The 20,024-nt window shown below is 45.3% G+C and overlaps 1 protein-coding gene and 1 long non-coding RNA gene across 3 annotated transcripts in view; one reads left to right on the forward strand and one right to left on the reverse strand.

Moving 5' to 3' along the window:
* The first annotated feature begins 916 nt into the window (after window positions 1-916).
* LOC310868988 lies at window positions 917-3,462 on the forward strand. The gene is made up of 2 exons (XR_014570117.1): window positions 917-1,780; window positions 1,858-3,462. It is a non-coding gene; the product is annotated as an uncharacterized lncRNA (long non-coding RNA).
* taok2a (TAO kinase 2a) overlaps window positions 2,235-20,024 on the reverse strand; it is a 32,576-nt gene continuing 14,786 nt past the window's right edge. The window contains exons 9-21 of one of the 2 annotated variants that reach the window (XM_083779499.1): window positions 18,405-18,498; window positions 17,970-18,051; window positions 16,939-17,109; window positions 15,178-15,387; window positions 14,109-14,237; window positions 12,640-12,876; window positions 12,233-12,361; window positions 11,409-11,612; window positions 10,602-10,841; window positions 9,908-10,120; window positions 8,136-8,318; window positions 6,266-6,566; window positions 2,235-5,596 (exon numbers count right to left, since the gene is read on the reverse strand). In XM_083779499.1, the coding sequence (XP_083635625.1) occupies window positions 4,842-5,596; window positions 6,266-6,566; window positions 8,136-8,318; window positions 9,908-10,120; window positions 10,602-10,841; window positions 11,409-11,612; window positions 12,233-12,361; window positions 12,640-12,876; window positions 14,109-14,237; window positions 15,178-15,387; window positions 16,939-17,109; window positions 17,970-18,051; window positions 18,405-18,498 (2,948 nt within the window). In that variant the 3' untranslated portion in view covers window positions 2,235-4,841. Of the gene's footprint in view, window positions 5,597-6,265; window positions 6,567-8,135; window positions 8,319-9,898; window positions 10,121-10,601; window positions 10,842-11,408; window positions 11,613-12,232; window positions 12,362-12,639; window positions 12,877-14,108; window positions 14,238-15,177; window positions 15,388-16,938; window positions 17,110-17,969; window positions 18,052-18,404; window positions 18,499-20,024 lie in introns of both variants that reach the window. The other variant, XM_083779498.1, reaches the window with a different exon arrangement.

Here is a 20,024-nt window from a genome sequence, read left to right on the forward strand (position 1 = left end):
AGATTTGCAAGTTCAGTGTCTTGAATGAGATGTGCTGTGAGTTTGCATGTGCTATTTTCCAGCATAGGACCGTTGCACAGTGAAGTATAAACAAGGCTTTAGGATTTAAAAACCGTGCATATCCACGGAGCCGTGCATGCCTATTCCCACTATAGGCTGAGGAAGAAATGCCACTTGGTAGTTTTCAAATCAGCCTCATGGTGGCGCTACAACAGGCCAAGTTGCGTCACACACACACACACACACACACACACACACACACACACACACACACACACACACACACACACACACACACACACACACACACACACGATAGATGGATCACTGATTTCCTTTTCCAGCCCTTTAATGAAGTGTTCAGCCTGTGTCCTGTCGTTTTGTGCTTTTCAATGTAGCTCATCAGAGTAGTGGACATGCACACACGATCAGCTATATCTTTCTCAATGAGCTCTAACTGGCATATTTCTCAACCGTTTCGGACGCGGGACGGCACGCCGGAACCGGCCCGGCCCCCTGGGCACGTTCCTGGGGGTCTGGAACTCCCCACCACCGGGAACCCCCACACGGCGTTGCACCACTCACTTCACACGGGTGTGATTTTTACCTCCTGAATGGCAGGAGAGATGATCATGATTCATGACAGGAGAGATGATCAGAGGAGCAGAGTTCGTATCACTTCAGGACTGAAGAATGAATACTAATAGTTTATTAGTTTTAAATCTAATGTCTATTTTATTTGGGTCACATGAAACGCTGGGGAACCACTGACAGGGTAAAAATTGGAAAAATGCATTGTTGTTCATGATGTTAGTGTATTGATATGTCTGTATAGTTATGTATTGTTGTAACACCGATTGTAAAACCCTTTCCTTTTGAGAAATGCCAGTATCAATCAACATTATACCTCTTAACCTTTGGAAAATCAATTATATTAGTATGCATATTATTAATACCAACTGTACTTTGTAGAATGATACATACATCATCAGCCTATTGTTAGAAATAACGGACCCAATAACACAAGCATGTTTTTCCCTCATTTATTTTTCAAAATTATTATTTTTAAATGTTTCTGTACATCTAATGTTGCGACGCTCCTCCTCACGTTTTGCATTGAACCTGAACATTGAATTGGCCTCTCTGTAATAACTGTTGTGAATTAATCCACACCACTTCCAGACACACATCCACTCCTAGACACGTTTTGACCACCATCGACCTCATTGCCATCGTCCTCTTTAAATTATTTTAGAAGTCAAGTTGGAGCACGTCAGATATCCAGTGGCATCTCCATTCATTCTGCTGGCTAGGGCAGCAGTGCAACAAACAGACTTTTAAATTGTGCCGTTTGTGAGAAAAGATGAAAGATAGTTATTCTGTAATGGAAAAAAAACTAAAAGAAAACAACATTGGGCTCTTGCTCTAAAATCAAATGCATAGGAAAGATTCAAACTATTAAATTAATGTTCATATGAAATGTTAACTGTCAATTTCCTTTTAGGTAGTCAACAATAACTCAACTCCAACTTAAGTTGGATCATCTGAGGCCCAACAGGGAAAACCATAGATGTGAATAAACCTTGCCTTGATTACAAACCACTTAACATACTAGAGACACTAGAGTTACCGCAACAGATGATCAGTCACTAATCTACTCTTCCATGGAGCTCATATTCTATAGAGTAAGACTAAAGTATGCTTTGTAACACGCCAGAAATCAATTACACGGTGAGTAACCCTATTATACAACAAAGTATAAATTAGGCTCAAGACTACAGTATGAACCAGTGGTGGGTAAACCGGTGAAGCAACAAAAAAATCCATCCCTACATCACCGTGCATCACTCCGGTCAGGCTTCCGGCCAACACTAAGCTTGCTGAAGAACGACATACCTTTAAAGGAAGCGGTTCTGTGCCCTATACTCACTCACCTTTTACCAACATTTGCACAGATGTGGATTAGTTAAAAGAAAAACTAAACGATTATCAAAGCCAGGTCCACATACACGAAACCTCTTTCACCATTTCATTCTTTTACCAGCAGTGCAAATGAGGTAGACATGACAACTGAGATAGTACTACTAGATCAATCTTTCTCTCTCTGACAGCAATGGTGTTATTTTAGATGACATGAATAAATTCTTCCATCCCATTATGACTAAGGACTGAAAATGCTTGGAAAAGGGGAATATCTTACAAATGACGATGCTTTTCTCACCGTTCAGACCAAACAGGGTTAGGTGTTTATTCATACAGCACTGAGGCTGGCTGGGGGGTTGGAAGGTACAGTGTTTTTTTTCTCGAGGCAAGGAGTCCAAGCTGTTCCTGTGCTTACTGAGAAACAACGTAAAACATGGCACCAAACAGCCTAAATGAATAAAACATGAAGACAACATGTAAAACATGGCACCAAACAGGCTAAACGAATCAAACTGTGAAAAATGCATCTATTCAGCGAAACCATGGACGAGTAGAGTCCACATTTTAATACTGGCTCAAAAAAAAAAAGAAAAGAAAAGTAACAATGTCCTGCCCAGTAGACTCAGACTCTGAGACCTAGACAGGAATGCTGGGAAAGGTAGTCCTTTTTCCTCCTTTGAAAAAAATGTAACATTTTTATAACTCTCACAGTAACATTGCTCTTAATTCCCACCTAGTGGTCAAAAATTGGCAACAAAAAAATAAAATAAAATAAAACAAAACCCTTAAAATTAGCATACAACATAAATATTACAACTGCAGTAGTAGTAATAATAATGAATAGCGTCTAACCTTTTTTTTGTCTGCATCTATTACAAATCTGTATAACTCACCTGACAAAATAATCATTGTTATTACTAACAGTTTTTTCAAAGTTAGTGCCTATTATGTACACTCGTTAAGTACAATGAAAGTCAAGTGTTGGACAGTGAACAATCTTGAGCTTTACCCGTTACATTGTATACAGGTATGTTACATTTATGCATCTATATAAATAGGTAGTGTGCATGTTATCAATACAAATGCAGTCTGTACAGAGGGTCCATGCACTCAATTGTACTAATTTGTATGCACATGTACAACTTTTATCTACACACAGCCATGGATGGGGAATAATGTCTGATTTATACTTTTCTTTTTTATTTATGTTGCAGCGTCGCACACCAAAAATAGCAGATCTACAAGACTGTCTTGTGTTTTTGGTGCGAGACAAACACACAGCTAAGTAAGTATAGACGAGGCTTAAGTTGTTGGTGAAAAGTACTCTGAAAAGAGCTCTGTACACTCGGCCCACTCTTCAGACACACGGTAAATGTAGTGCTTGGCTCACGCAAAACAACACTCTGGCAGCATCCCTTCAAAGTGGACTTTAAGGGCAGTGGTAGAGTTGTTTTGGGTCAACCCAACAAATAGATGGCAGTGTTTTAAATTTGTCATTTAGGTATAACTACAAATAATAACGGAGGGGGGCGGGGGGGGGGGGGAAAGAAAAAAATAAATCTGCCCTTTGTCAAGTCCTGTGCTGTCGTTGCCTCTTGGTCACGGAGCAGTTCGAAGCAAGTTAGGCTTTACAATTTAGCGTTATTTACATAGTTACAGTGGTTCTTTAAAGCACCGCTATAGCTGAGTGGAAGCTGTCACAGGCTGTCCTCAACACCACACTCACTCTAGCTCAGGTCAATGTGTCACTGAGCTCCACTCTGAATCTAAAACCCACATCTTAATAAAAAAAACATCTGCCACACTGGCACTCTGAACAAAAAAAACAAACAATAATACTTAATGGTTTCTGCTCTGGTTTAAGCTGGGAGTCTGCTGTCCAATCATACATCATCCCACAACATAGAAAACACTGTGCAAAAAGACCAAGAGGGTAAACAAAAAAACAACAGATTATTTCTTACAAAAAGCTCAACATATAATTTACTGAATTCCAATCTACTTGTTTTGTAAGATCAGGATCATGGATGCCAAACCTCCCTCTCTGGACACAGTGTTTCTGACACTTTTGGACCATTTAGTTTGAACCCTGTGCTGTAGCCTACATCTCAGCTTAAACCAGCTCTTGAATAAACCGCATCTCCCCATTCAAACGCAGACGCACAACTCATTGTCTCCGTCTTGAAAATCCCTGCACTGTTCAACAAAGGACACTGTAAGATTATTATTTTTTAATCAGGACAGTGTCATCAGTGTTTGCCAGTAATCTAAATGTCCTGAATAAAGGTTGCTTTGCTCAAACCCTATGAAACTTGTTAAAATAACAAATAAAAAGGTAAAACTGTCCCATGTTAAGAGGGTGCAATGAGCTAACCCCTCTCACCCTCTGTGTGCTTAGTTCTGCCTCTGCTCTCTCCCCTCCTACCACATGATACCTTCCGATCGCCTCGTTTCAGAAGCACAACTCAACACACAAGGGCCTATTCTACTCTGTGGGGCAGCGGTGTCGTGCACCAGAAATAGCGATCTACATTTCTATTGTAACGTAACTGTGACCAACACCGCTCTCCATCTATTACAGGACTACCTTGACTTTGACGACAATTCTTCTAAAACACAGCGGAACCAGCTGAAGGAAATTGAGAAAATAAGATACAAGAATGTAAAAAAGCAACCACCTGTTAAAGCTATCTATAGGAAATATTAATATGTAACATGGTCGCAAGTTCAACAGTTTGGCTATTTCTTGTGTGCGACACCGGTGCGCAATTAAAGCCAGATTTATACCTCGTCGTACAAACTTCCCAAAAATGGCAGATCGATAAGCCCCACAACGTGTCGCGGATCTGTGAGCTCAGAGATCGGCCATCTTCAGCGATTGCCACTATAATCATACGCCGAAGTATAAACCTGCCCTTTCACGAGTAAGAGAGGTGGGAGCCGTTGGAGATGTGCGAGGTGACCGACGTGCTCCGGCTGAGGCCCCCCTCGCTGCCGCCTCCCCCGGGTCCCCCGGACGCCGTCCTCCTCAGCGGCTGCGGGCTGTTCCTGAGGGCCATCAGGCCGGAGGGGGGGCCTCCCCGCAAGCCCAGGCCCACGTAGCCACCAGCGCTGCCGCCACCGCCCTGGGACGAGGAGGAGGACGAGGCGGAGGAGGGTGGTGAGGAGGAGGAGAGGGAGATGGGGGGCGGTGGCGGGGGCGGCAGCAGCGCCAGCGACTGGGAGGAGGCGTGCGAGGACAGGTGGTGATGTTGGTGGTGGTGGTGGGAGTGGTTATGGTGGGAGGAGGAGGAGGGGTGACCCTGGTGGCCGCCATGGTGGTGCGAGGAGGAGGAGGAGTAGTGGTGGCGCTGCTCTCCGGCCCACTCGCGGCCCCCCCGGTCACCGCGCTGCTGCTGCTGCTGCTGTTGCTGCTGCTGCTCCCGTACCACGTCGTCTCGGTACAGCTGCGGCGTGCTCTGGTGGTGCTGGTAATGCTGTGGAAGGTAGTGCTGCTGCTGCTGCTGCTGCTGCTGCTGCTGCTGCTGGTGATGATGATGGTGGTGGTGGTGTTGGTGGTGATGAGAGGAGGCGGCCGAGGAAGAGTGTCCCCTTCCGCTGGGGTTCATCTCGCTGTCCCTCCCCATGCCGTGGGAGGAGGTGATGGACTCGGCACGGCTGAAGTTGCCTCCTCCTAGGGGTTGTCACAAGCATGGCATTTTAGTGGACAATTACGTGTACAAATAGTCGAGATAAACTACTTAATTGTGGGTTTGGCATTGTACATTGAAACATAAATAAAATAAGTTACATTTGGGGTTCAGTGTCTTGCCCAAGGACACTTCGACATGTAGACAGGAGAAGCCGGGATTCGAACCGCCGACCCATGGATCATTGGACGACCTGCTCTACCTCCTGAGCCACAGTCGCTCCATATACTTAAATAATTATATTCTTTCAGAAATGTTAAAAATATTGGAAATGGCCCAGACGGCTGGTGTAGCCGTCTGCACCTAGGCTGCTAATGTTGCGGGTTTGACTCCCGATCCCGACGACCTTTGCTGCGTATCATTCCCCATCTCTCTCCTCCTATTTCCTGTCAGACTACTAAACTACTCGACTGTATCTATCAATACAGGCTATTAAAAAAATTGAACAGAATTTATACAGAGGAATCAATGGAAACGATACTTGCAAAAATAATTGGGATTATTTTAAATAATTGGGATTATTTTAAATAATTGGGATTATTTTTAATAATTGGGATTATTTTAAATAATTGGGATTATTTTAAATAATTGGGATTATTTTAAATAATTGGGATTATAAAAATAAATAAATGTAATAATCTGGACGGGCCTACCTCCTCCACCCGTGGCGTTGCGCCAGGACGGCGGCGCGGCAGAGTTCTGCACACCGTGGGTCCAGTGACTGCCCGAGCGCGGCACAGGCCGCGACGGCCAGCCGCTAGAGCCCGACGACGGGCTGGGGTTGGGGTAGCCCTGGTTGTAGGCCTCGGCGGGTATCCCCGACAGTGCCATGTTGCTGAAGCCCAGGCGCATGCTCTCTGAGTCGAAGGCCTCGATCTCGTGGGCCTGGCGCTCCAGGAGCGTGCGGATGCGCTCCGTGCGCTCGTTCTGCAAGGAGAGCATCTCCTCCTCGATCTGAGGCGCAGACAGGAGACATGGAAACATTTTAGGGTAGGATACTAGGAGGATTTTAGGATAGGGATTCATGTTTAATTAATTGAAATGAAATCCATGAAACAACATCGGGAAAGCATCCATATCATTTTAGTAGGGCTGACCTCGATTAGTCGAATAGTCGACTAATCGATCGGAACGGGTCTCAGTCGACTGACCACCTCTTAGTCGATGTTCATCAACTCAGTCGACTATTAGTCGACTAACAGCAAATTTATTCATCTATCAGTCGACTATACAAATCCTTAGTCGGGGACAGCCCTACATTTTAGCCATATTTTTTACTTTCTTTAAATGAAGTCTGAACAGAAAGAAGTCACATGGAACAGTCACATCTGAGCCACATTCAGAGGTGGTTTCAAATTAAATCTGATTTCTAAAGGTGCATCTCAGTCTGAACACTCTAACCTGCTCTAACCACCCAAGTCGCATATCTAACTGTCCAAAACGGAACTTGCAGCGTGACCCAAGCGCAACTGACGTCCTTAGAGCGTTTGAGAATTGATTTTAATATATGAGTGCGAGGGGTAATCGTAATGAAAACAAAAGTGGTAGGTATTATTTTACGGAGTTGAGATATGTAAATTTTCCACCGCTTTCATGTATGTACTTTGCTTTTGTGTCTTCTGTTGTTGTCGCTTGTCTGTTATGTTGCATTTCTAAGCAACCAACTAGCGGCTAGTAGCCTAGTAACGGTGCAACGTCATGATGTAGCCGCCGGCTACATCATGACGTTGCACCGTTACCACAGCAACCAAAGCTAGATAGGTCGCTCCAGAGCCATTGAAAGGAGTTTTGCCACTGAGGGGGCAGAAAACAGCCCGGTCACATGGTTCATGTAACTCATTTGTCACTCTAAACCTAAAGCCCATAAGCCAAATTCCAATACCCCAAATCTCGGCCACTCGCTCACTCACACTCGGTCACTCCAGCATGGCAAATTATGGTGAAAGTGGTGCCCTGGCGAAATATGTGACCATGTTGTGGACATACCGCTAGGTTGAACTCTGCTAATGAACAAACTGCAATGATTTATGCTCGGACACTGACATTATGTGATGTCAACACGATTGTGACATATTTCAGCAGGTCACCAATTTCACCGTAACACCACCATGCTGGAGTGACCGAGTGTGAGTGAGCGAGTGGCCAAGATTTGGGGTATTGGAATTTGGCTTTAGACTCCAATTCCGTAAACTTCTGGTTCAGTCCTTTGTCACTCTTCACCAATAGAAGTCTATGTAGAAGAGCTGCCCCCCATGAAGTGAATGGAGTCGTAACTCTCTCATCTATACAACTCTGGGCGGCAAGTGAACGGTAAAGATACCACAGTGAAGTCACTGTTATGTTATGTTATGTTATGAAGTAGCACGGACTCAAGGCGGATTATAAACCACAGTCAGTGACGCATATATTTTCACATGGGGTGGTTAGGGAGTCCGCAGCCAAATGTACTGTACATCAATTTGGGGGGGGGGGGGTCCTTGACATTAAACGGTTTGAGAACAACTGTTTTCCAGTGCATTGTACCCTTTGCTCCAGCAGTGCCCTGCGGATGGACACCCTCTGCTCCAGGTCCTTGGCCTCCCGCTCGTGCTGGGAGTCCGTGTGGATCTTGATCTTGCTCTGGTAGGCGTTGAGCAGCTCCAGCTCCTGTTGCAGCTGCATGCGCAGCACCTGGTACTCTGCCTCCTGCGTCTCGTCCAGCCGCAGCTGTGATGATGGGGAAGAGAGAGGGGGTTAAAAAAAAGCCTTCAGTAGAATACAACCTGCTTGGGGTTTTAAGAGAAAGGTTTTCAGGATGGTTCTATATCCTGAATGTGCAATGTACATCAGTGGTTGTGTGACACGAGAGGTGTGCCTTGTGATGGTGTTTGTGATAACCAGTGAACCACATAGTATTGTTGCAATATGGGAAATTATACATTATCTGTATCAGTACTGGACACACACATTTTCTAAAACAGAGGCAAATTCTACACCTTAAAATGTATTTTTTATCATTTTGACTCTATATAGAATAATAAGTAAATGCTTGCACACGAGGGCGGCAGAAGCTTTATTGCACCAAAACAATCTGCGATGTTTCGAGCACAAAGCTCTAATCATTTTGACTCTGGCATCCCTATGTTGGGCATTCCATTAACGAATCAATGTTTTTTTAATTAACACATTGGCCGTGTTTGGCGTAGATCTATGTCTTATGAATTAATCTGAGCGCCCACAATTGGCATAGATCTACGGCTTATGGTCCTTTATACAATTTGCAATTAAATGTAGGCATTATATAATTTAATATTGGTTACTTATGATCGATCGAGTACATTAGCACTGGGTTGCTAGGTGAAGATAAGCCTTTGTGATCTCCGAGTGAGAGAATATCCATCCCGTCAGAACAACATCCAGTTCCGGTTTTTGACCCTTGCTTGTTGTAGATCTGCTATTTTGTGGCTCAAGAGATTAAGGCCGGTTTTGGCAGCGTCACAAGTCGCAGTTGCAAGGTTTATGTTTCGGGTGACTTAGATATGCGATCCGATAGATCAGGGTTCCCCAATAGGCGGCCCGCGGGCCATTTGCGGCCCACAGAGCGCCCCCTTGTGGCCCATGAAAGAATTTCCCCAAAAAAATAAAAATGATTTTTTTTAAGGGTCCCAGATATAAATGGCATTAAATGGGGGTCAGTAGCCTATGCATGTCAAACTGGGCATCCTTTTCAAATGGGGTCTTGCCCTGAAAATGAATTTTCAGGGCAAGACCTCGACCTCGCGCGTGCAGACTCGGCCCCCAGCCTGGTACGCTAGTCAAAATATGGCCCTTGAGGAAAATTAATTGGGGAACCCTGCGATAGATGTAGCGTTGGTGGCTTTCACTTTCGGTACACAGACCTGGGGTAATTTTTGCCTCAAGCAAATCCGCTCAGAATGGAAGGCATGGCCCAGGCCGTAGCGTAACGGTCTGGGCACCGGACTGGTAATCCAGTCGCAGTGTGCCGCGGGTTCGACTCCCGGACCCGACACGGCCTTTACTGCATGTCATCCCCCCATCTCTCTCCCGTTTCCTGTCAGCCTACTGTCTGTCCCTTCAAAAATCAATAAAAGGCGTAAGCCGCAAAAAAATATCTTAAAAAAAAAAAAAAAAAGAATGGAAGGCATTAATAATTAATACCTGGCATAACAAAGTGTTAATTGTAACTATGTGAGCCCCAATGTGCTGTTGCTGAATTCAGGGTGTGTCTTGTTGTTCTGTGGTGTTGCGGTGGTGTGCTTGTGCCCGGTGCGCGGAAGTTTCCTTGCCTTACTCACAGCCTGTGTGGACAGCATGTCGTTGATGGAGTGGTCATACTGTTCGGCCAGGATGGCCAGTTTGCGTGTCTGCTCCTCCTTCAGCCTCTTGAGCACGGCCTTGTGGTCGGCCTTGGGCGTGCTCTCCAGCAGGTGGTTGCGGAGGGCTTTGTACTGCCGCGTCTGGATCTTGCACGTGTCCTGGAACTGACGCTTGATCTGCATCTCCTTGGACTGAGCGGAGGCGAGGACAAAAAGAGTGACGTTAGCCATGAACAATGCCATTTTGTCAGACGAGGGATATGCAAGAAGACGATCGAATGTCATAAACTTTGTAGTAGGAAAAAATAGAACCTGGACGTAATAGTATGTCGATGTCACATTGGCCACTTGATTTTACATTACAGTGAATTAGGCTGCCATGCTGGTCCAGGTAACTTGTCATAAGTAGTTGTGAGAGTTGTGTATTAAGTAAATGCAAGCTAAAACTTGTTTCTGTGACCATTACTATTAACATCTAGGACCTAGATAGAAATATTTTAATTTAATTTCAAAACAAGGTATCCTGACCTGCACTTGTAACAAAACGAAACCACTTGAAAACCAATTGAAATCACAGGCTTAAAGGTTTGGGAACCAATGATCTACAGATCACATAAGACATGCAGCACCGGAATCCCCCCCCCAGGTTCTGGGACGTCACTCCCTCCTTTACCTTGAGGCTCTTGGGCTGCTGGCGGACCTCGACGGTGTGCTTCTGCCGCAGCTCCTGCTCCCGGCGCTTGTTGTACTCCATCTGGTTGGTGAGCTCCGTCTGGTGCTGCGTGCGGATCAGCTCGGCCCGCGTGCGCTGCACCGAGCCCAGCTGACGGAACTCCAGCTCCTGGGTGGACTCGTGGTGCCGCAGCAGCATGGCGCACTCCAAGTCCTTCTGGGTCTGCTTCTTGTTCAGGTCCTGGAGAGGGGGGACATTAATAAGAGCCAAATGTGAGTGGGCTGACACTTGCTGCTGGAGCCTGACATGCATCGTCTAAGGAGAGGGGGAGGCCCTTGCCTTCACCGCTACGGCAGGAGACAAAGCCAGTAAAAAGTACAGGTGTAGACATTAAGAGAGACTTTCCATTGCCGCTCCTAGGCAATATAGAAAGACTATATACATAATCTATACCGGTACTCTCAGATTAAAATCCAAGTGTCTTGCATCCAGTCTGTGTCTTAAATACTTCCAAAACATAGCATTTTCTCTCAAACCTCCCTTGTCAAAACACTTCTGGTGGAACATTTGCCATGCACAAACGAATGAGGAAAACGTTTGAGTGTGAGCCGAGTTCACAAGCAGGCGCTCACCCAGGTGTGAGACTGTTCATCCCAGAAGAGTTCACGGAATCGAAGTCAAACACCAAATTCAAGCTGTTCATTAGTTTTCTTGTTGTTTGACTGCACACATCCCCGGGTATGGACTAGTATATATATATCTTTTCTTTTCTCCCGGTGGTAAACGCTGACATGGAGAACATAGTACCTCTCTGAGCAGGTCTTGTTCCAGGTTGTGTCTGGCCAGCAGCATCTTCCTCTTGTACTGACGACACTGCAGCTCATAGTATTGCCTCTGCCTCCGCAGCAGCCCGGCCTCCTCCTCCGCCTGCATCTGCTGCAGACACTCTTTCTGACGGACCAGCCACTCCTGCTTCTCTCGCTTCGGGGTCGACTGGTTCTCGTTCAGCTCCTGTTCCCACAGACAAGGAGGCAACAGTCAACACATTGACTGCCAGGTAATAATTAATTAATTCTCCCGCCACTGCCAGGGTTTTTCAGTGAAGAGTCAGACCCTTATTTTGAAGGCCCGAGACGTGAACCGGATGTAAACAAACGCTGTGTTGAGTGACGGAAGATCGTATATTCTTTCACCTGGAAAAATATTTCGTAACCACGATCATCGGTTCTTTTAGTTATGGGCTGTTAAATAAAGCTTGTTTTGACAGAAAACCCAATCTGGAAAAAGATTTTGTCAGAGACAAATGTATTTTTCTAAATCTGATAACCTTGAGGCGGATGGCAGGCAAAGTTTTCACTTCCGGTTGTATCCGTCGCTTAGCAGCCCAGAACTATTCATCCATTGGGAAAAACTGCACAATCCATTGCCTTTGGCAGTGAAGGGTTGGATTTTAAAAGGCGTAAATCTGTGTTGGTGTTAAGCTAAACAACTAAATGTTTATGATTGAAAACATTGATTGAAATGTAGGAACAAAATGGGCCCTTACAGGTATGTAACGCTCAAGAGTTCAAGGCCTACATGCATACTAACTGGGCTCCTTGAAATAAAATAAAGTTTGAGAAACATCGTACTTCTTTGAGCTGATCCTTGCGCTGGCGGTACTGGCGTTTCTGGGACTCCAGTAAACTGGTGAGCTCTTTCTTCTGCTGGCCCAGAATGTGCTGCTGGAATTTCTTCTCCTCTGCCAGCGCAGCTTTCACCTGCAGACAGACAGACAGACAGACACACACACACACACAGCAATGTTTATGGTTGTGTTCAGTGTCAATCCAACCAGTTAAAACAAGCAGACTATAGCACAAACCACACCAATGAGTCACCGAGTGGCGCGCTAAACGCTTGTAGGTCTGCTATTCTTTTTAAATCGAAGAACGACTGACATAGCTTTTTCAGAAAACTGTCATTTTCAAACAGACATTTTTAGAATCTGATCTCAGGTCAGAATGGGTTAATATATTATACATTGTGCCAGGCTCACCTCTTTCTCCAGGATGGCCTGGTGCTTCTTCACCAGCTTGTCGCCCTCGCCAGAGAAGCTGTTCCTCTGGCTCTCCAGCTCCTTGTCCAGCCTGAGCTGGTGCTCGTCCATCTCGGCCTTCAGCTTGTTCTCCAGGCCCATCAGCTGCTTCTGGTGCTGCCGCCGCATGCGCTTGTAGCCCGACATCTGCTCTCGCAGCGCCGAGCCCTGCTCGTGCTCCTGGATCTGACGGGTCACCTGCAGACGGGTAGTAGAAGCTGTCACCATTAAGACACATTTTACACTATGTTTGGCTTGGGACATCCATAGCAGTGGTTCCCCAAACTTGAGTGAAAAGGTTATAATTTAATGACTTTTCTGTCTGACAGCCAAGTCTATGGACTTTTAATCGTTTGCCAGCTAAGTCTATGGACCTTTAATGTTTGTTTAGAGCACTAAATGATGATGTGAGACTTAATGTAGCTATTGTCACATTATCTATCTGTGGAACAGTCAAACTAGATGCTTCAGGGTGGGGGGCCCTCAGTTCATATATCATTCTTTTGGGAAGGTTGCGGCCTGTAAAGTTAGGGACCCCTTGCCATAGAAGACATTCTGGCTGCTATGGAATCCAAATGACTGAAATCAGTCGTGATGACTGAGAACTTGAATCCATGCAGCGACACCACCGTCATTTGACGCAAAGCATGAACTGACCAAAACACTCGCAGAGACTTCCGCACAAGTAGGACTTAACATCCATCAAGGAAAAAGAACATGAGGATAAATACGACTAGTGTCGAACCAATCACACTAGGCGACACCACGATAGGAGAGGTAGAGTCCTTCACCTACCTGGGAAGTACTATCAGCCACAAGGGTGGTACGGATGCAGACGTAAACGCAAGAATAGGCAAGGCAAGAACAGCTTTTATACTTCTAAAGAACATCTGCCGCTCTAGGGAGATACAGCAAAAAACTAAAAACAGAATATTCAACTCCAATGTTAAATCCGTCCTGCTCTATGGGGCAGAGACATGGAGAATTACAAAGACCACAATAAGCAAAGTGCAAACCTTCATACACAAATGTCTGAGGAGAATCCTGAAAATTCACTGGCCGGACAAGATAAGCAACAACGATCTCTGGATGAAAACTAAACAACTCCCTGCAACAGAAGAAATTGGACAAAGAAGATGGGGATGGATCGGGCACACACTGCGCAAGCCAGTATCAAACACCACCAGACAGGCGCTGACTTGGAACCCTCAGGGAAAGAGAAACAGAGGCTGGCCCAAAAACAGCTGGCGGCGGGATCTCCAGGCAGACACCAAGAGGTTGGGATGCACCTGGTCGCAGATAGAGACGAATGCCAGTGACCGAGAACTCTGGAGGACCCTCGTCGACGGCCTATACCCCAGTAGGGGTGTCAGGCGTAAGTAAGTAAGTATGAACTGACCTTCAAGATCAGGACCGGGGGTCTTACTTACCAGGGAGGCGGTTCGGATTGTGGCAAAGTGGTCGCGGTTGCGATAGTAGGCGCGGCGCCGGCCGGCCGAGGGGGCCTGGGGTTGGTCCATCTCTGGCTGGTAAGGGTCATCGTAGATGTTGTCCTGGCCCTGACAGAGGGAGAAGAGCAATACATGAGTCCAACAAACATACAGTACACATCAATAAATGTACTGGGTTCTTTTCTTTTCTTTCCTCCTGCTGAAATAAAAATGTACTGTAGTGTGGACAATGTTTTTCAGATTGGGCACAGGCTGGGATTGTGTACCAGTAAATATTTCAAGAACATACCCACAACCAGAACAAAGATGGGTAAGTAACCATTTGTGTACTGGAGAGAGTAGCCATTTTGCACACCTAATTGATAGGTCAGGTGCATAGGACTGGACAGACGAGGCTTAACAGACTTACTGCTTTTGGCGGAATGCTCCGCCATAAGGAATGTAATTACCTTCCGCTCCTGGCGGATTGATCCGTCAGATATGCTTTATTATCGCTATCAAACCGGATCGCTGATTTCTATTTTTTCATTATTATTTTGGCCTGGCCTTTCCTTCTTTAGCGATCCTAGACCGGGTTGCGTAACCTCGCCTCCGTCCGCATCCAATTATACAGGCTGACTAAAAGCTGAATAACTCCTAATCTACGGAGCTCTCCATGGTTTGGATAAAACGCGTGATGTTCGGAGGTCTTTGCTGATTATCCCGTGGTTTAGATGGAAACATTGGCGCGTTCTAGAGCAAGGATGGCTTTATTTTAGATCACTAGCATTGACGCTAATTATTTAGCATCAACAACAGAAGCCCAAACAGCATGGCGAGTCCAGCCTGTGTTACAATGACAATTGTTCGGCAGTCTGCGGTTGGTTCTGCGTCCAGCAGGTGGCAGTAGACAGTTAAGAAGACAAAAAGGAATACTGCACTGACTTCACTTACAGGCTTACAGCTAACTATTTATTAATGCAGAAAATACATTTTGGTCACACAGACCTTCATCAGGTGATGCCTGATGAAGGTCAGTGCGACCGCCCTGGTGGCATGCGTGCGTTACCGTGGGTCGGTGGATGATGGAGCTGTTGGAGGCCACCGTGTGCTCTCCTTCCTGCATCATGGCCATCTCGTTGCTGCTGTCATCGGAGGCGTCCGCCAAGCTGTTGACGGAGCTGCTCTGTGAGCTGGCCGAAATGGACATGCTGGGCACCGACTGGGAGCTCTCCATGCTGTTCACTGTGCCCGTCCGAAGCACGTACTGCTCCGCATCCTGATGTCAACAACACCACAAACTCGTCAGAACGTCATTGAGGCAATTCACTGATTACGGAAAAGACAAGATTTGAGACATTCACAAAATTGTAGCCACACGAGTGCTGTGACCACTAAAGTTTTTGCTCAATTAACATGTTCATATTTTGGTGAACTTAACATTTTTAACTATTGAACATGAGCATTGTTAAGTTCTGCGTTCTGCGTTAACGACACTCATCATTTCAAGTAGCTAGACAAATTGTCACAGTTTCTCAATACCAAGATCGTAAAGAAGAGAGCAGAGAGAACACATCTTGTCATGCGATTGCACTCTGCAGCTGTGCGTGTTTAAATCAAAACAGCAGGTTAATTTTTATTTAATTTAGACTTTTCGTTAGGTTTAATTAATTGCACAACCATGCCCCCATATGTGGTATTTGTCAAGGCAAAGCTTTACAAAAGGTATTATTCCCAGTTAAAACTGGAACAGCAAAAAAATAATAAATAATTGTATCATCATCAACATCATTTCATTCTCATTTTTAATTTTAAATTAGTTTGTTTTGTAAACAAATAGTTTCTGTAGTTCTGTAGAATATGTCCTTGGACCCTCAGAATGTGTACACAATACTACACATTCATATAGCACACTGATAATGACATACAGGATGTAACCACAGGGTGAGCCATATTTTATGCATTTGAAGTCCTGCATAATTGTCATAGACGGAGATCTCCGTCATTTAATGCTTTATATTTGTTTGTTATCGACGAGCGCTACACTACTGTCAATTGCAAACATTCAAAACCGGAAGTCATTGGTCGGTCTGCGAAATGATTCCCCTTTAACGGGAGCCGAAATCTTCTCCCTCTGATGTCTCCGAATCTAAATCACAGATTACGATTCAAATCAAAACACGCGTTTTTGACGGCCCATCGCAGTCCTGTTATATAATTCATGCCTCGGGTGGCCGGCGATCCTCCCACGGTGGATTTGGTTAGGCGCTATCTGTGGACCCTTGAAAACGAGATGATTCATCTAAAAGGGGTTATTCCCAATAAATAATTGCAATTAATTGCAAACCATGAACATGTTCATATAAATCAAACTACAGCAAATGTGAACTTAACTTTGGGCTAGCTTTTGAAGTGTGACCTCATTATTAAGCCCTCTCCCCTTCTTCATTAACCTGACGCTGCCAGATCCAAGAAGCTTGCTACACTTTGTTTCACAGCTTATTGGGATCTGGGATCTCGGGAGCCAATTTTTTTTCAAGATACTTGGTAGATGATTGGATGGGACCGTCTGTCTATCACCGTGTGGGCGTGCAAACACAACCAATCAACCATGTTCCCCAGACATCCGGTTTCGCACATATCCCGCCCTTAGCTCACGCCGATTGGTTCGAACCGGGAGCGGTTTGGTGTTAGCTCAATCCCCTGAGCGATCTCAGATGGATGCTGTGTTGGGGAACATGGTTACCCAATACCGCCCCCATCTGGCAGAGTCAGGTTACTTCTTCATACCCTTGCAACCCTCCCTCCATCTCCCTCCCTTGTGCCTTACCTCTTCATCTTCCCCTCCCTCTGACACTGGGCCGCTGTGCTGCGTCTCCTGGAAGAGGATCTTCTTCATCTTGCGGTACTGCAGGTTGTCCAGCTCGCGCACTGCGTCCTTGGTGCGTGCGATCAGGTCCATCACCGCTGTCAGTGGACGCTCGCGGCACAGGAAGCGATGCTGGGTGGTGGGGAATTGGTGCACGTTAGCACAGCGAGTAGGGCTGGGAAATATACTACATTAGCATGATTGTTATTTCTGAGAAGTCAATGCAAACAGGTGCTCATAACAAAAAATCAGGGCACGGTAAAAATGGAGGAAACGGCGAAGGCGACTGCCTTGTTTTGAACTTGAAAGCTCTTCATCAGGGTCTCTTTTCCCTATTCTATGTCATTCAGTATGACAGGAACATTATTTGTCAACATTTCTTAGCACAGTTAGTTGGTGGATGGAACCATATTGTCTGTCCTGATGAAGGTCTAATGGACCGAAACGTCGACCCAAGTGTCTGACAGTGTGCGGGGCCCTTTCTTTGTTTTTCTTAGTATGCTCTATTGCCCTACGCACCTGTCACTAGCCTTCTGAGGTGTGCATCGGCCTTTTGCTACAAAATGGAACCATATCAAGCATTAATGTTTGGGCCACGAGGACACGCGTACACAAGATGTAATAATAAAAACATCTGTGTGTGTGTGTGTGTGTGTAAGATGTAATACTAAAAACATCTGTGTGTGTGTGTGTGTGTGTGTGTGTGTGTGTGTGTGTGTGTGTGTGTGTGTGTGTAAGATGTAATACTAAAAACATCTGTGTGCGTGTAAGATGTAATAAAAACATCTGTGTGCGTGTAAGATGTAATAAAAGCATCTGTGTGCGTGTAAGATGTAATAAAAGCATCTGTGTGCGTGTAAGATGTAATAAAAACATCTGTGTGTGTGCGTGTGTGTGTGTGTTGTGTAAGATGTAATACTAAAAACATCTGTGTGTGTGTGTGTGTGTGTGTGTGTGTGTGTGTGTGTGTGTGTGTGCGTGTGTGTGCTTACGTTCAGCAGCACATCAGAGGTAGGCCGGTCCTGGGGAATCTTCTGTAGACAAGAGTCTACGAAGTTACGGAAGTAGTCGGACCTGACGAGAGGGAGAGGAGTTTTACCATTCGGCTTCCAAAAAGAAGCAGCGTAGCGCGCTTAACATAGGAGATCTACAAGCTCACAGCGCACTACATCCTTAACATAGCAGATCTACAAGCTCACTACATCCTTAACATAGCAGATCTACAAGCTCACAGCGCAGCACTACATCCTTAACATAGCAGATCTACGAGCTCACAGCGCACTACATCCTTAACATAGCAGATCTACGAGCTCACAGCGCAGCACTACATCCTTCACTGTGAGCTTGTGGATCTGCTATTTTGGACCTGCGACACCATGGTACCACAACGTATAATTCAGGATTTAGAGAAGTGAGTGTCGTCTCACCAATGGTTGGACTGCAGGATGGGACTCTCGTTCTGGGCGATGTGGTATAAGGCACTCATAGCATTCATGTTGAACAGTGGAGGTTTTCTCTCAGCTACAGAGGGGGAGCACAGAGATCAATATGAACACATCGGAATAAACAGCCTTCTTTTATTCAGAGGTGGCACCCTGTAAAATGATCAGTGTTCAAGTCAAACTTTTATTAGTAGTCTTTTATTTAAGCAACACCAGTGGTAGCTACGCGCACTGATCATTACAGTATTTTCTAAAACCGCAATTCCCAAAAATCAGTTTGAAACCAAATTAGACCCGCCCAGAAGCATCTTCGCAAAACAAAGCATGGTCTGAGAGCGGGGAATATTTTGAGAAGCAGCAACAATGTCAATGGTATGCATTTACTTAAGGAATGTCAACATGATACATTCACGGTCACAAGAAACTCAGTGGTTTTAAGTTACTCAATTTAGTAGTGAATTGTCTCCACCAGGCCGAAGGCATGGGGGGAGAGTATGTTTTGCACTCCGTCCGTCCGTCCGTGTGTGTGTGTCCGTCCGTGTGTGTGTCCGTGAGCAGCTAATCTCCCGCACCGTTAACCCGGTCGATGCCAAATTTTGCACACGCACTCCCTGGATGGCAACGATGAACCTCTGCCCCAAAATTTCCAGAACGGCCTGTTATAGCGCCACCAGGAGGCCGCTTTGTGCAAAACAAGTTTTTGCACAGTACACCTACAGATTTTGTCCAAACATCGCGCAAATTGGTACACAGTCTCTCTAGAGCCATTCAACGAAACGGGTCTTTCAGATTTCTCAGACTCCATCCTGATTGGTTAAGATTGGCTTCCAAAGTTCACAGGAGTGCTCAGTTTCAAACAAAATGCTGCAAATCATGAACACATCGCGTGATTTCCGTGAAATTGTGCACGCACATTCCCACTAGGCCGAGGAAGAAATGCCACATGAACAATTTCAACTCAGCCTCAAGGTGGCACTATAACTGGCCGAAAAGTGTTTTTACCTCTAATTAGTGTGGTTGCCCGAATGGGCAACCAGACTCTTGTAACTGTGACACTTTATTATTTCACTGGAGTAGTCTTTATTTTGACGCTTTATACCTCCCACACTGTGGGACCGAAAAAATCGGGAATCGTGTGCTTGTATTTTGTTAAGAGAAATGTTGTATAGTTTAATTGATATGAATTTATTAGTGAATTAAATTTCCCCATTGACATGAATGGGAAAAGGCAAAAATTCACATTCAAGTATTCGTTCCTCGGAGACTGTAATCACTATAGTTACAAAACTTTTAGGGATAATTCAACATTATCCCTAAAATTATTTAACCCTAAAATGTTATCGGTCGGCCTCATGGTGGCGCTATAACAGCCCACTTTACCTTTTGGCTTATAACTCTTGAACCGTAGGTCGTAAAATCAAAATTATTTTTTCCCTGGATTCCTTGGGTCATGACGCATCTCCCCATATAGGCCACGCCCATTTCCGCCATGATAGATTTTCCGCCATTTTGAATTTTGTCCAAAACACACTTTTTGCTTTTCCTCCTACAGATTTTGTCCAAATCTCACAGAAATCGGCACACGTGATCTCTGGACCCATCCAA

The sequence above is a fragment of the Protomyctophum parallelum genome, assembly GCF_964188405.1.
Source record: "Protomyctophum parallelum genome assembly, chromosome: 13".
Lineage (NCBI taxonomy): Eukaryota > Metazoa > Chordata > Actinopteri > Myctophiformes > Myctophidae > Protomyctophum > Protomyctophum parallelum.